The sequence below is a fragment of the Leuciscus leuciscus genome, assembly GCF_965113295.1.
Source record: "Leuciscus leuciscus genome assembly, chromosome: 16".
In the NCBI taxonomy this organism is placed as follows: domain Eukaryota; kingdom Metazoa; phylum Chordata; class Actinopteri; order Cypriniformes; family Leuciscidae; genus Leuciscus; species Leuciscus leuciscus.
In genome coordinates, this window is record NC_138740.1 from 3,058,228 (window position 1) to 3,070,677 (window position 12,450).

Here is a 12,450-nt window from a genome sequence, read left to right on the forward strand (position 1 = left end):
GTGAGAAAAAGTAACACATTAAAAAGTAACCTAACGCATTACTTTCCATAAAAAGTAACTAAGTAACCCAATTAGACACTTTTTAGGGAGTTTCCCCAACACTGTTCAGGACTGATGTTGTTCTCTTGCTGTGTTGCCGATCAGACTGAAGACTTCAAGAGGCTCCTGAAGAAAGCAGTGAGGACGTGTACTTTCCCTATGGAAATAAAAAGAGGAAAATGTCATGATCCAACATCACTGATGGGAACTGGAACATCTCAAGTTATAACCAAACATCATTGGCGATCCCGAGCGTATCTCGTAACTCTTCTTACCTGAAGACATGTCAACAATTACTAGATCTCATAAGACTATGTTTGACTGCAGACTCTGAGAGGATAAAGACTCTTAAAAATAAAGGCTCTTTATTGGCATTGATTGTTCCATGAAGAACCGTTAACATCCATTGAATCTTTCCATTCCACAAAAGGTTCGTTACAGTGGAAAACAGCTCCTCGGATTATTAAAATAAGTTTAAGCCTTGTGCATCTATTAAAAAAAGTTACACATGGGTCCATTGTGGACTAAAAATGTCCACGTCAAAAAAAACTGTCATAAGCTTTGGAGCCACAGACTTAAGTTTGGTCTCATTTTAAAGAACATTATTGGCAGATTATTGTTGAGAAAAAAAAAGAAAAAAAAAAGTGAAACAAAAAAGTTATAGAGGTTTAAGATTTATGAACAATATTTTATATAAAATATATATTTTATGAAACATATTGAACTCTAAAACTGCTAGAAAATCAAAGCCATAAATCTAAACAAGTTGTGTGCCAAATCTGAGGATGATATCTCAGAAAATGAGCTTTCAGTGTGTGTGTGTGTGTGTGTGTGTGTGTGTGCGCGCGCGCAGTAACACATGTTCCCCATTAGACACAGCAAAACTCCACTGGTGCGCTGGAGGGGGTTTCTCTCAAATATTATTACATGCACACAATTTTTTTTATTAAAACCACACTCTGACATCCATACCAACACACAGACTCAAGTATAGCTGTATAATGTATTCAATTGGCTCTATAATATGCAGAACACAGGAATAAAGTGAGTATTTGCTTTATAGGACAAACCTGGAAAAAATGGCACCATCTCGTTTTTTAATTTTTTTATTTACATTTTGAAGCCTTGCCGACAGAATGAAAGCCTATTAACAAAGATTGCATCATTTTTCAATGGTTCAATTGCATAATGGTTTGAATGGGGACATTTTTGTCCAAAAGGTCCCGAGAGGAACTATTTTGTGTCCCTAGTGCAAAATAGATTTTTTTTTTTTTTTTAAGAAATGCGGGTGAAATAGAAAAAATTACAATATAAATACAATATAAATGTATGCAGTTGGTATTACAGGAAAAATTATCAAAAAAAAAACCACAAAAAAAACTGAAAAAGACAAAAATGTCCATAAGATTGCACAGGGGGTCAGATTAAGAAAAGGGTTATCTGGGGGTCATCGCTGTAAAAACCTCCTATTTTTAGGAGTGTAATAGTGCTGGATGAGGACAAATTATAACTCTGTACGGGCACCAGTCTATTCAGAGATGAGGTTTGTTACGGTATGTAAGGCTTATGTTTATTACAAATCATTAGACAATGCCCTTCCTTTTAATATACACTGCCGTTTCAAAGTTTGGGGTCGGTAAGATTTTTAATGTTTTAAAATGATGTCTCTTCTGCTCACCAAGGCTGCATTTATTTGATAAAAAATGCAACAAAAAAAATTATAATTAATAAAAAATTATATTGCAATATTATGACAATTTTAAAAAACTGTTTTCTATTTTAATATAGTTTAAAATGTAATTTATTCCTGTGATCAAAGCTGAATTTTCAGCATCATTACTCCAGTCTTCAGTGTCACGTGATCCTTCAGAAATCATTCTAATAGGATGATTTGCTGTCAGTTTTGATCAATTTAATGCATCCTTGCTGAATAAAAGTGTTCATTTCTTTAATTCCCCCCCCCCCCCCAAAAAAAAAAAAAAAACAAATTCTTACTGAGCCCAAACTTTTGACCGATAGTGTATAATGTAATGTTGCAAAAGCTTTCTCTTTCAGATGCTGTTCTTTTGAACTTTCTATTCATCAAAGAATCCTGATTTTTTTTTTTGCATAACTGTTTTCAACATTAATAATAATATGTTTTTATTATTTTTATTATAGTTTTATAGCATCAAATCATCATATTAGAATGATTTCTGAAGGATCATGTGACACTGAAGACTGGAGTAATGATGCTGAAAATTCAGCTTTGATCACAGGAATAAATGACACTTTACTAGATATTCACATAGAAAAGTTATTTTACTATTTTAGCAATATTTCACAATATTACTGTTTTTACTGTATATTTTTTTAATCAAATAAATGCAGCCTTGGTGAGCAGAAGAGACTCCTTTAAAAATCGAACTGATCGGCATTGTATGTTCGATGTAAATGTTTCATTTAGTTGTTGAATTGTGACATTTTTCAGTATTTTCAGTCCCTCTGTCATGCAGTGTGTGTTGAAACACGAGAGTAGTGTAAGGAAATACCACTGATGTGTTTATCGTATTTAATAGCCTGATATTCATATATTATATCCTTCTAAAACATGCAACCTCAGTAACTTGATATCCTTTCAGCCCACATGCATTACAGCATTAAAGCGGTTATGAGTATTTCATATACTCATTTCATTTGAGTAATTATTGCTATTTTCTATTACTGTTTGTTGTGTGCTGTGCTGTAAGATAAGAGAATGTCAAGGTTTATTGTGAAGCACTAAGACATGCTGAATCTGTGAGTCAGATGCAACCGAGAATATTCAATAAATCCTGCTCGTTTTCAACCATCGCTTCATCTCCTGAGTGTTCATAATGAGCATTTAAGGCAGTAAATTAAGATACAACATGTAAACGTATTATTCTTTTTATTAATCATGTCAGATTCGGTCAGAATAAAACATCAGACAGACTAAAAGAAAAGAATGAACTTCCTCCATCCTCACAAACATGAAGTTTGTCTGTCCCTGCAAAACATAAAAATAATAAATCATGGGATTGTAAATAATTACAATGAGATCAAATGTCAGTAGGCTATTTGAGATTGCAGCAAACTATGTATATATATATATATATATATGTGTGTGTGTGTGTGTGTGTGTGTGTGTGTGTGTGTGTGTGTGTGTGTGTGTGTGTGTGTGTGTGTGTGTGTGTGTGTGTGTGTGTGTGTGTGTGTGTGTGTGTGCGTGTGTGTGCGTGTGTGTATATGTATAATAGAAAAAAATAAGAATATATATATTTATTTTTTTCTTTCTTTTTGTACATTACCACTTTCTAGCCACATGGTTTCTATACTTAAATTTCTTGTGATGCTATTATTCTAAAACTATTTGAATAGTGCCATAATAATAAAATTATTATAATAAAAAATGAGCAGAAGTGTCCAAACTTTTGACTGACAGATCAGCGCGAGACAGTAAGTCTCCTTAAAATCGTCCAATATTTTATTTTCAATATTTTAAAAATGTAAAACTACATTCTTGTGTGAAATAAACCATCTCGTTCTCGTCTTTTGGCTCTTATTTTCATTCCAAATATATATATTCCAGCACCAGCACACAGAGGCAGCGCGCTCCTCCAATCAACAAGAAGCAGTTGCTGGAACGACGGCTCTGATTGGTTTAGAGTGCTGTCTGTCACACGAGCGGCCCAATCAGCAGCGTCTCCTGACGCCGTTCACCCCGCGCAGTACGCTGACGTGCGCGTCACGTGATGTTTTCGCTGGGCTGTAGTGATGTGTAGCCACCATGAGTGAAGCGGGCAAATAAAGATTTATAATGGCAGCGAGCGATGATGGAGGCTCCGCGAAGATGCAACGTTTCGTCGTGCTTGTCGTGCTGAACAATCACCGCGGCGATACATCGGAAAGCAGCACGGATTACTCGAACGTGTAATTGTATCAGAGCTAGCCAACAAAATGGGCCGTGCATCGGCGTAAAGCTGAGGTAAAGTGACCTTTCATTGCATTGTCCCATGGAAGATCGGCCGCATTTACCGAATCACGGCGTCATGTTGACATTGGAGGCACAACCGCGTCGCGTTGTCACGAAAACGACCGCGACTAACGGCGACATCTCTTGTGCTACCGGGGAGCCACCATCCTCATCTTCCTCCTCTTCCTCCACCACCTCAATCAATAACAGCTCCCGTTTGCCCATGCACTTAACAGCCTCCTCTCATTCTCAGCCACAGAGGAGGTACCATCCGCCTTACCACTTTAAAGTGCATCATCTGTTCCCAGATGAGAGCCCTCAGGATGCTATATTGAGGAAGAACCTGCCACCCCTCCAGTATAAGGTGCACGACTCTGCCTTCTGCCGCGTACTCAGCGCCGACACCACCGCTGCTGCCCTGGCCGCCGCTGCCGTCTGCTCCTCCGGCGTGGACCGGGACATATGGAAATGTGGCTATCTCCGGAAACAGAAACATGGCCACAAGAGGTTCTTTGTCCTTAGGGGCGCCAGCAACCTCGGGCCTAGTCGGTTGGAGTACTACGACAGCGAGAAGAAATTTCGAAACGCCCTTAAAGCTGCTGCCTCCGGTGTTACATGCCCTGCCAAAAGGGTGATTTACCTATCACAGTGTTTTACGGTCAACAAAAGGGCTGATGCCAAGAACAAATACCTCATTGCCCTTTATACTAAAGACGAGTACTTTGCGGTGGTCGCCGAGAGCGAACAGGAGCAAGAGGAGTGGTACTTGTCGCTCACCGAACTTATGACGGAGGGAAAAAAGGGGCAGTTGGACAACGACGAACTTGACGACGGTTACGGTACGATTTCGCCGGGGACTATTTTCAAGGAGGTGTGGCAGGTAAACGTCAAACCTAAAGGCTTGGGTCAGACTAGGAATTTAATGGGGGTGTACCGTCTGTGCCTTTCTGCCAAAACTATTCACCTGGTGAAGCTGAACTCGGAGACGCCCGCCGTCAACCTGCCGCTGATGAACATCCGTCGCTGCGGCCACTCCGAGAGCTTCTTCTTTATCGAGGTGGGCCGCTCTTCTTCCATCGGCCCCGGTGAAATCTGGGTGCAAGTCGAGGACTCTGTGGTTGCGCAGAACATGCACGAGACCATTCTGGACACTATGAAGGCTTTGAAGGCCTTTCCGGACTTTAGGCCGCGGAGCAAAAGCCAGTCCTCCAGCTCAAATCCAATTCCGTTTATAACGACTCGTCGGCATCTCGGCAACCTTCCCCCAAGCCAAACCGGACTGCAGCGCCCGTCCAGAACAGATTCGGTGACGGGAACGCCGCCGACCGGGAAAAACAAAGGGCGAGGGCAACGCTACCGGACGTCCAGCGAGGGCGAAGGCACTCAAGATCGACCCCTCAGCTCCGGCACGGGAAGCCTTGTGCATCTAAACACCCCGATCCTCAGTGTGGGCCGGGAAGAAAGTGGCAGCTGCTGCACTCACGCCTCACCAAATTCGAGCCAGCACACCCGCTCCGCATCACTTCCTGTGTCTCACTTCCTGTCCGCCACCAGCCCCATTAGCGTGTCCAGCAGTAGTGGACACGGCTCGGCCTCCGACACACACACTCGCCCCTCTAGCTCCTCCATTTGTGGCTCGCCAAGTGACGGCGGCTTCAACTCCTCTGACGAATTCTGCCCGAGCCCGTGCGACTTCAGGTACTTCCACGCAAGTTGCACCACTCCCGAATCCCACGGCGGCACGCCTCCGATAAGGGAAGACTACCGTCTGACTGAATACATGACCATGGATTGGCATAAAGATGGAGCAAGGACTTTCGAAGAGGAGAGCAGTTACATGGAAAGGACTTTCCTTAAGCTAGCACATTCGTCCAAGCCAAAACTAGGCGGGAGTTTAAGCGTCACGCAGCAGAAAGCTACGCAAACTTCGTCCTCTTTGGACGAACCGAGCCCGGTGGAGTCGAAACGACACCAGGTTTGCTCGTGCATCCTGAAGTCAGCTTATAAGTCTGAGTTGCATTATCCAAACAAGCCTCTCTTGCTCAGCTCCGAGTGTCAGAAGAAACTCCCGAAAGATGACGGCTACATGCCTATGATTTACAGCATTGCTCCCTCTCCGAATGCAGATTACACCCCTATGCATCCCAGAGCAAACCATCCCGTCCACCCGTGTTCCTCGCAGCAAGCGGAACGATTCGGCTACATGATGATGCTCCCGGGCGACGGCACTTCCAGCAGGGAGCAGGCGGAGTACGACGACTACATGGACATGTCCCAACTCACCGTGACTGAAGGCTTCTCCCAAGCCTCACCGGAAGGCCCGAAGGCCTCATACTTCTCTCTCCCACGCTCCTACAAAGCCCCGTCCCGAGACAAGCACCAAAAGATGGACTACATTCCCATGTCTCCACCCGATCCCCAAACCCCGCCTAGTCCCGGAGAGTACATTCACATGGACTTTGTGTCGCGTCCCTGTCACACTGCAGTGTCGCCGTCCTCCGTAGACTCGCCCTCAACTCCGCCGCCTTCCCAGCCCTGCTATCGCCTATGTTGCTCCTCACCGGATCATGACTATTTGGGACTAAACATGGATAGCCTCCTGAAGGACCGGCCTCCTCGGCACTCGCTTGTAGCTCCGTGGAACCCTCCTAACTACGCCCGTCCCTTAGGATGCTCCTATGGACAAGCGTCCGCTAATTTGGATCCTGAGAAAACGCACGACGGAGACGATCCGTTGAGAACGATGCAGCATCTTTGCGTCTCCGAACGGCTCGCTCACACGGAGCCGAAGGTCATCAGGGCGGATCCACAGGGAAGGAGACGACACAGTTCAGAGACTTTCATCCCTTCGCCTGCTTCGTTCGCTAGCGGTTGCGGGATCAGACCCTCAGCCAATCAGAATCCCCCGGAAGCTAGCAGATGGCAAAACTCCACCTCCTTCGATAGCATGTGGTCGCACTCGGACGCCGCTACCGCCTCATCCAGCTACCTCAACTACATCGCTCTGGACCTGAGAGGCGTGGCCAGAGTTGCCCGTGACACGCCCCCTCCGCGCACCGCTAACAGCAACCTCCAAGAGAGCGATGCGTACGCTGGTATAGACTTCTCCATTTCGGGAGGACGTGCCACTGCCTCAAAAGGTTGGTTGCATCTCTGTCTCCCATTATGCTACAAGATAAGTGACCGCAAGTAAAAGGCTGCATGCTGCATCAACATTCATTTCTGAGTTTGTCATGTGTGAATGCAAGCTATGTGATGTAAAGTAAACAGATTTAAAAAGACTTACTTAAGACTGTTAAGACTTACTTAAGTTGTCCTATGAAGAGACGATGGACAGAATTGTCATTTCAACTTGCTGTTGTTATAGTAAAAAATATTGCTGTTGCTTTCAAAGACATTCTTCTTCTTTTTTTTTTATTATTATTGATTGAACATGATTTGAAACTTGGTTTTGCACACTTTGAAAAGCACTGGGTAAAGAGCACTTCATGTGCACAGATGTTGTGATGTGCAAGTATGATATTAAAGGAATCCACTTGCATGCTGCATAAAATACTCGCTTTCACAGGTTTGACGGTCAAAGTAAAACTTTTACCAAGATGACTTAAAATGTTTGAATTCTTGGTCCATCAAAGATGCATTCCTGATGCTGATGATGATTTTCTTCCACACCTACAGTACAGGCCAAAAGTTTGGAAACATTACTATTTTTTAAGTTTCTTCTGCTCATCAAGCCTGCATCTATTAGATAAAAAATACAGAAAAAAATGTAATATTGTGATATTATTACAATTTAAAATAATTGGTTTTCAATTTATTATACTTTAAATTGTCATTTATTTCTGTGATGCAAAGCTGAATTTTCAGGATCATTACTCCAGTCTATCACATGATCCTTTAGAAATCATTCTAATATTCTGATTTATTATGAGTGTTGGACACAGTTCTGCTGCCTAATATATTTGATGAATAAAAGGTTAAAAAGAACTGCATTTATTCAAAATAAAAAAATATTTTCTAATAATATAAATCTTCTTTACTATCACTTTTTATCACTTTAACGCATCCTTGCTGAATAAAAGTATTGATTTATTTCAAAAAAAGAAAGAAAAAAAATGACTGACCCCAAATGACTGACCAGTAGTGTATATTGCTGTTACAAAAGATTTCTATTTTTAAAACATTTGCTTCTTTTTTTTTTTTTTTACTTTCTATTCATCAAAGTATCCTAAAAAAGTATCACAGGTTATGAAAAAATATTAAGCAGCAGAACTGTTTCCAACTTTGATAATGAATCATCATATTAGAATGATTTCTAAAGGATCATGTGATAGACTGGAGTAATGATGCTGAAAATTCAGCTTTGCATCACAGAAATAAATGATCATTTAAAGTATAATAAATTGAAAACCAATTATTTTAAATTGTAATAATATCACAATATTACATTTCTTTCTGTATTTTTGATCAAATAAATGCAGGCTTGATGAGCAGAAGAAACTTCTTTCAAAAACATTAAAAATAGTAATGTGTCCAAACTTTTGGCCTGTACTGTATATCATTTCAACAAGAAGTTTGCGGCTGACATTGCACTCACTTTATCACGAGAGTCAGCTGAAGTTGACAATTTGTCTTGCTTATTTGCTTGCAATATTTCTAAAAGCTTTGATTAGACTTGCACTCACACTATATTACATCTTCTGTTAATGAACAACAACAACAACAAAAAGGAAATTCCACACACTATAAGCAAAGGTTAAAGGTTAGTTCACCCGAAAATGAAAACTCTATTAAGTTCTTTAAAACCCGTTTGAGTTTGTTTCTTCTTCCGAACACAAAAGATGATAAATATGGGCAACCAAACAGTTTATGGACCCCATTGACATCCATAGTATTGGAAAAAATACTATGTTATTCAATGGGGTCCATTCTGACATTCTTCAAAATATCTTCTTTTGTGTTTAACAGAAGAAAAAAACTTGAACAAGAAAATGATGACAGAATTTTCATTTTCGGCTGAACTTGTCCCTTCAAATGTTTTTTTATTTATTTTTACTCTAAGAGATGATAGACTATATCATAAGAGATGAGAAGTGTTTATTTTCTGAAATCATTCAACCTATGCATATAGAAGGTTTTGCTTCTAAGCATTTAGGAAAACCGCTGTCTAAACATCATTATCCTGATTGCCAATTTATGGTTATATTTTTCAAAAATTAGGTCTGCTATAACAACAAACAAACATTAATGGGTTGAAATATATCTGGATCCCAATCAGTTTTGTCCTTAACAATTCATAATAGACATTAAAGGGTTAGTTCACCCAAAAATGAAAGTTCTGTTAGTAATTACTCATCCTCAACCCCGTAAGACTTTCGTTCATCTTCGGAACACAAATTAAGATATTTTTGATGAAATCTGAGAGCTGGATCACTCCTCCATAGGCTTCTGGGTAATCGATATCTGTCATCCCAGAAAAGTTAGTAAAGACATCGTTAAAATAGTCCAAGTGACTACAGTGGCTCAACCTTAAGTTTATCAAGCGACGAGAATACTTTTTGTGCGCAAAAATAACGACTTTATTCAACTCTTCATGTTCTTCTGTGTTTCTCTGAGTGAGTTCACTTAGTGTAACTTCGGGTTGCGCGTCAGAACGGAGGCTCACTATTGCCCGACGCTGGTCATGTGTGTGATGCTGGCCAATAGCTAGCCTCCGTTCTGACGTACAACCCGGAAGCGCTGCGCTGTTACACTACGTGAACTCACTCAGAGAAACACAGAAGAACATGAAGAGTTGAATAAAGTCGTTATTTTTGCGCACAAAAAGTATTCTCGTCGCTTGATAAACTTAAGGTTGAGCCACTGTAGTCACTTGGACTATTTTAACAATGTCTTTACTAACTTTTCTGGGATGGCAGATCTCGATCCCATAGCAGCCTATGGAGAAGTGAGACAGCTCTCAGATTTCATCAAAAATATCTTAATTTGTGTTCCGAAGATGAACGAAGGTCTTACGGGGTTGGAACAACATGAGGGAGAGTAAATACTGACAGAACTTTCATTTTTGGGTGAACTAACCCTTTAACGTTAATATTAAGGTAGAAAAAAAAGTTACTGATTTACGTGGTTCCAGTATATATAAAAGTTGCTTGATATCCAAAACGACTTCTGTTGTATGAAAGCTATACGTTTAATAATTCCCCTGGAAATCAAACCCAGGAATGCTAATATCCAACATCTAACATAATATCCATCTCCTCATCCCTGCAGATTGAGCGAGTAATACAACGGTGCCCGAGGGAGAATCAGGACACGACCTCTGGAGCGATGAAGAGGAATCATCCTCCTCCTCAGACCTCCAACAACACAGACTGAGAAACTGCACAACCTCTTACGCTCCGTGTTTCCCACATAACTGCCTCAACAACCGGGTTCATTTGTCTGTTTTTGTCCGAATGATACTGTTTGTTTTTTGTTTTTCCGGTCTTGTTTACTAGAGCGGGTTCGCTAAACTAGAACTGTGAGCTTCAGATATCTAGCACTTCTATTTTTGTGTGTACGAACAAACTGAAACGCATCATGGCTCTTTTTGGTTACAGGTTTGTGTTGCTCCGCGACCGGATCCGTGTAAATATATGAGAAGCTTGTATATTGAATCTCATTTTTTTTGTATAAGGAGCCACTCCTCAAGACGCTCGCCACACTTTAGTTCCACTGGTTTTGATTTGTATAAAGTCAAAATATTTTTTCAGGGGTGGATTTTGTCTCGCTTTAGAGTCGTGAAACGGCGCATGAAAACGGCCCCCGCGAGTGTCCGTGAAAACGTTAAAATTGGGCGAACTTAAAAGACACTTTTCCAATCGTGCACTTTTGTTTTTGTTTAGTTTTTTGACGTGACAGTGTTTCTGAGTTGCTACCTCCTGAAAAACGCTCATGAAATCCTCTAATTAGTATTAATGTGAAGTCACGTGATGCAGAATACCGTTTCTCCACGACCACGGCTTTCCTGTCCTCGTTTAAAATGCGACGCGGCATTGTTTACACAAACGGCGGGTGTTTCGATGGCACTTCTCGTGGTTTTCTGTATTTGCATTTCACTACTAGTCTGACGAACTGCCACCTCACAGTCGTGCTACTCTGCATTCCCCACGGTTTGTTTTATTTATTGATTATTTATTGATTATTTATTGAGTGACGGTCACCGCGTTTACGGCACGGTTTGAGAGCGGGAGTTCAGTGTATATACGACTTCAGAAAAACCTCTCATCTCTTGGGCCTTTTTTTCTAGTCCTTTTTCCTCTCGCTTGAACCTGAAAGCTTTATATGAAGAGGTTTTGGGTTGAGGTTGTGGTTGTGTAGTGAGATGTGTAAGCTTTACAGTAGTAGTCCAGATTCTGTTGGGACGAAATCATACGTCAGTGATTTTTATTTATTTTTTTTCACTCGTTTGGGTTGCGTGACGTCACACTCGTTGGCGCGCTCTTTAAAAAAAAATTTTTTTTTTTTTCTTTTTGACTGGCTATTGTGTCATGATATCGCGTTGCTTTAATGTAAGTAAAATGTGAAATGAAAAAAAAAAATGGAAAAAAAAACAGTAGTATACCGTTTCTTGGGGATTTTGCTACACAATAACTACCGTGACAGCCTGGGAAAATAATCAAATGTGTGTTTTTTTGTTCTGTTTTTTTTATACTTGGGGCTCTACTGAGGTTATATTTTGGGGATTCTGATATTGTGTCGAGTTGTTTGCCTTTTACAATGATTGAAAGGAAGAGTTGGACAAAAAAAAGAAAAAAAGAAGAAGAAGCATTTGAGTGTGTCAACAGTTTGCTGTTCATATGGTCAGTACTCAGTTATGCTGAAAGCTTGTTGATAATAATGACTGAAGCAGAGCATTATCAGCGCCGTCTTCCTTTTGTAAATATTGTAATTTTTGATATCCCTTCTCTAGTCGACATTCTACACGGCACCTCGTTTGGTTTCAAGGATGAGGGTGTTTGAGTTCTTTTCTTTCTTTTTTTTGGTCACTTCTACATTTTTATATTTTGTTTTTTGTGTATATTTATTAGATTGTTTTTTGCTTGTAATAGAGCTATTGCAATAAAAAAAGTGCCAAGGTATCTCTCATGTGCTTGTGATTTCTCATGTCTTATATGATGCAACATGGCTGTGGACATGTTAAGAGCCAGCTTTACACTTATTGTCCTGTACTGTAGTTGATATCGCTGACCTCTACTGGACAGAGAAGAGCATCCCTCCTCTCTGAAGACCACGTCCCTGAAATGAGGGGGAAATTAAGCCTTAAATATGGATGTAGTCAATTAGTAAAATCAAGTTACATTACATTACATTACATAAAATTTTTCATTTATTTGATAAAAAAATATAGTAAATTTTTTTAAGTATTACAATTTAAAATAGATATTAATCTTTTTTTT

The 12,450-nt window shown here is 40.4% G+C and overlaps 1 protein-coding gene across 1 annotated transcript; it reads left to right on the forward strand.

Moving 5' to 3' along the window:
- The first annotated feature begins 3,776 nt into the window (after positions 1–3,776).
- irs4a (insulin receptor substrate 4a) lies at positions 3,777–12,132 on the forward strand. The gene is made up of 2 exons (XM_082141241.1): positions 3,777–7,152; positions 10,283–12,132. Exons 1-2 carry the CDS (start codon positions 4,053–4,055, stop codon positions 10,285–10,287), a joined length of 3,105 nt encoding a protein of 1,034 aa, XP_081997367.1. The 5' UTR covers positions 3,777–4,052; the 3' UTR covers positions 10,288–12,132.
- The last annotated feature ends 318 nt before the right edge of the window (positions 12,133–12,450 follow it).

Coding starts and splice junctions, on each gene's coding strand:
- irs4a (XM_082141241.1), top strand. CDS start 4,053: ATGGAAGATCGGCCGCATTTACCGAATCACGGCGTCATGTTGACATTG.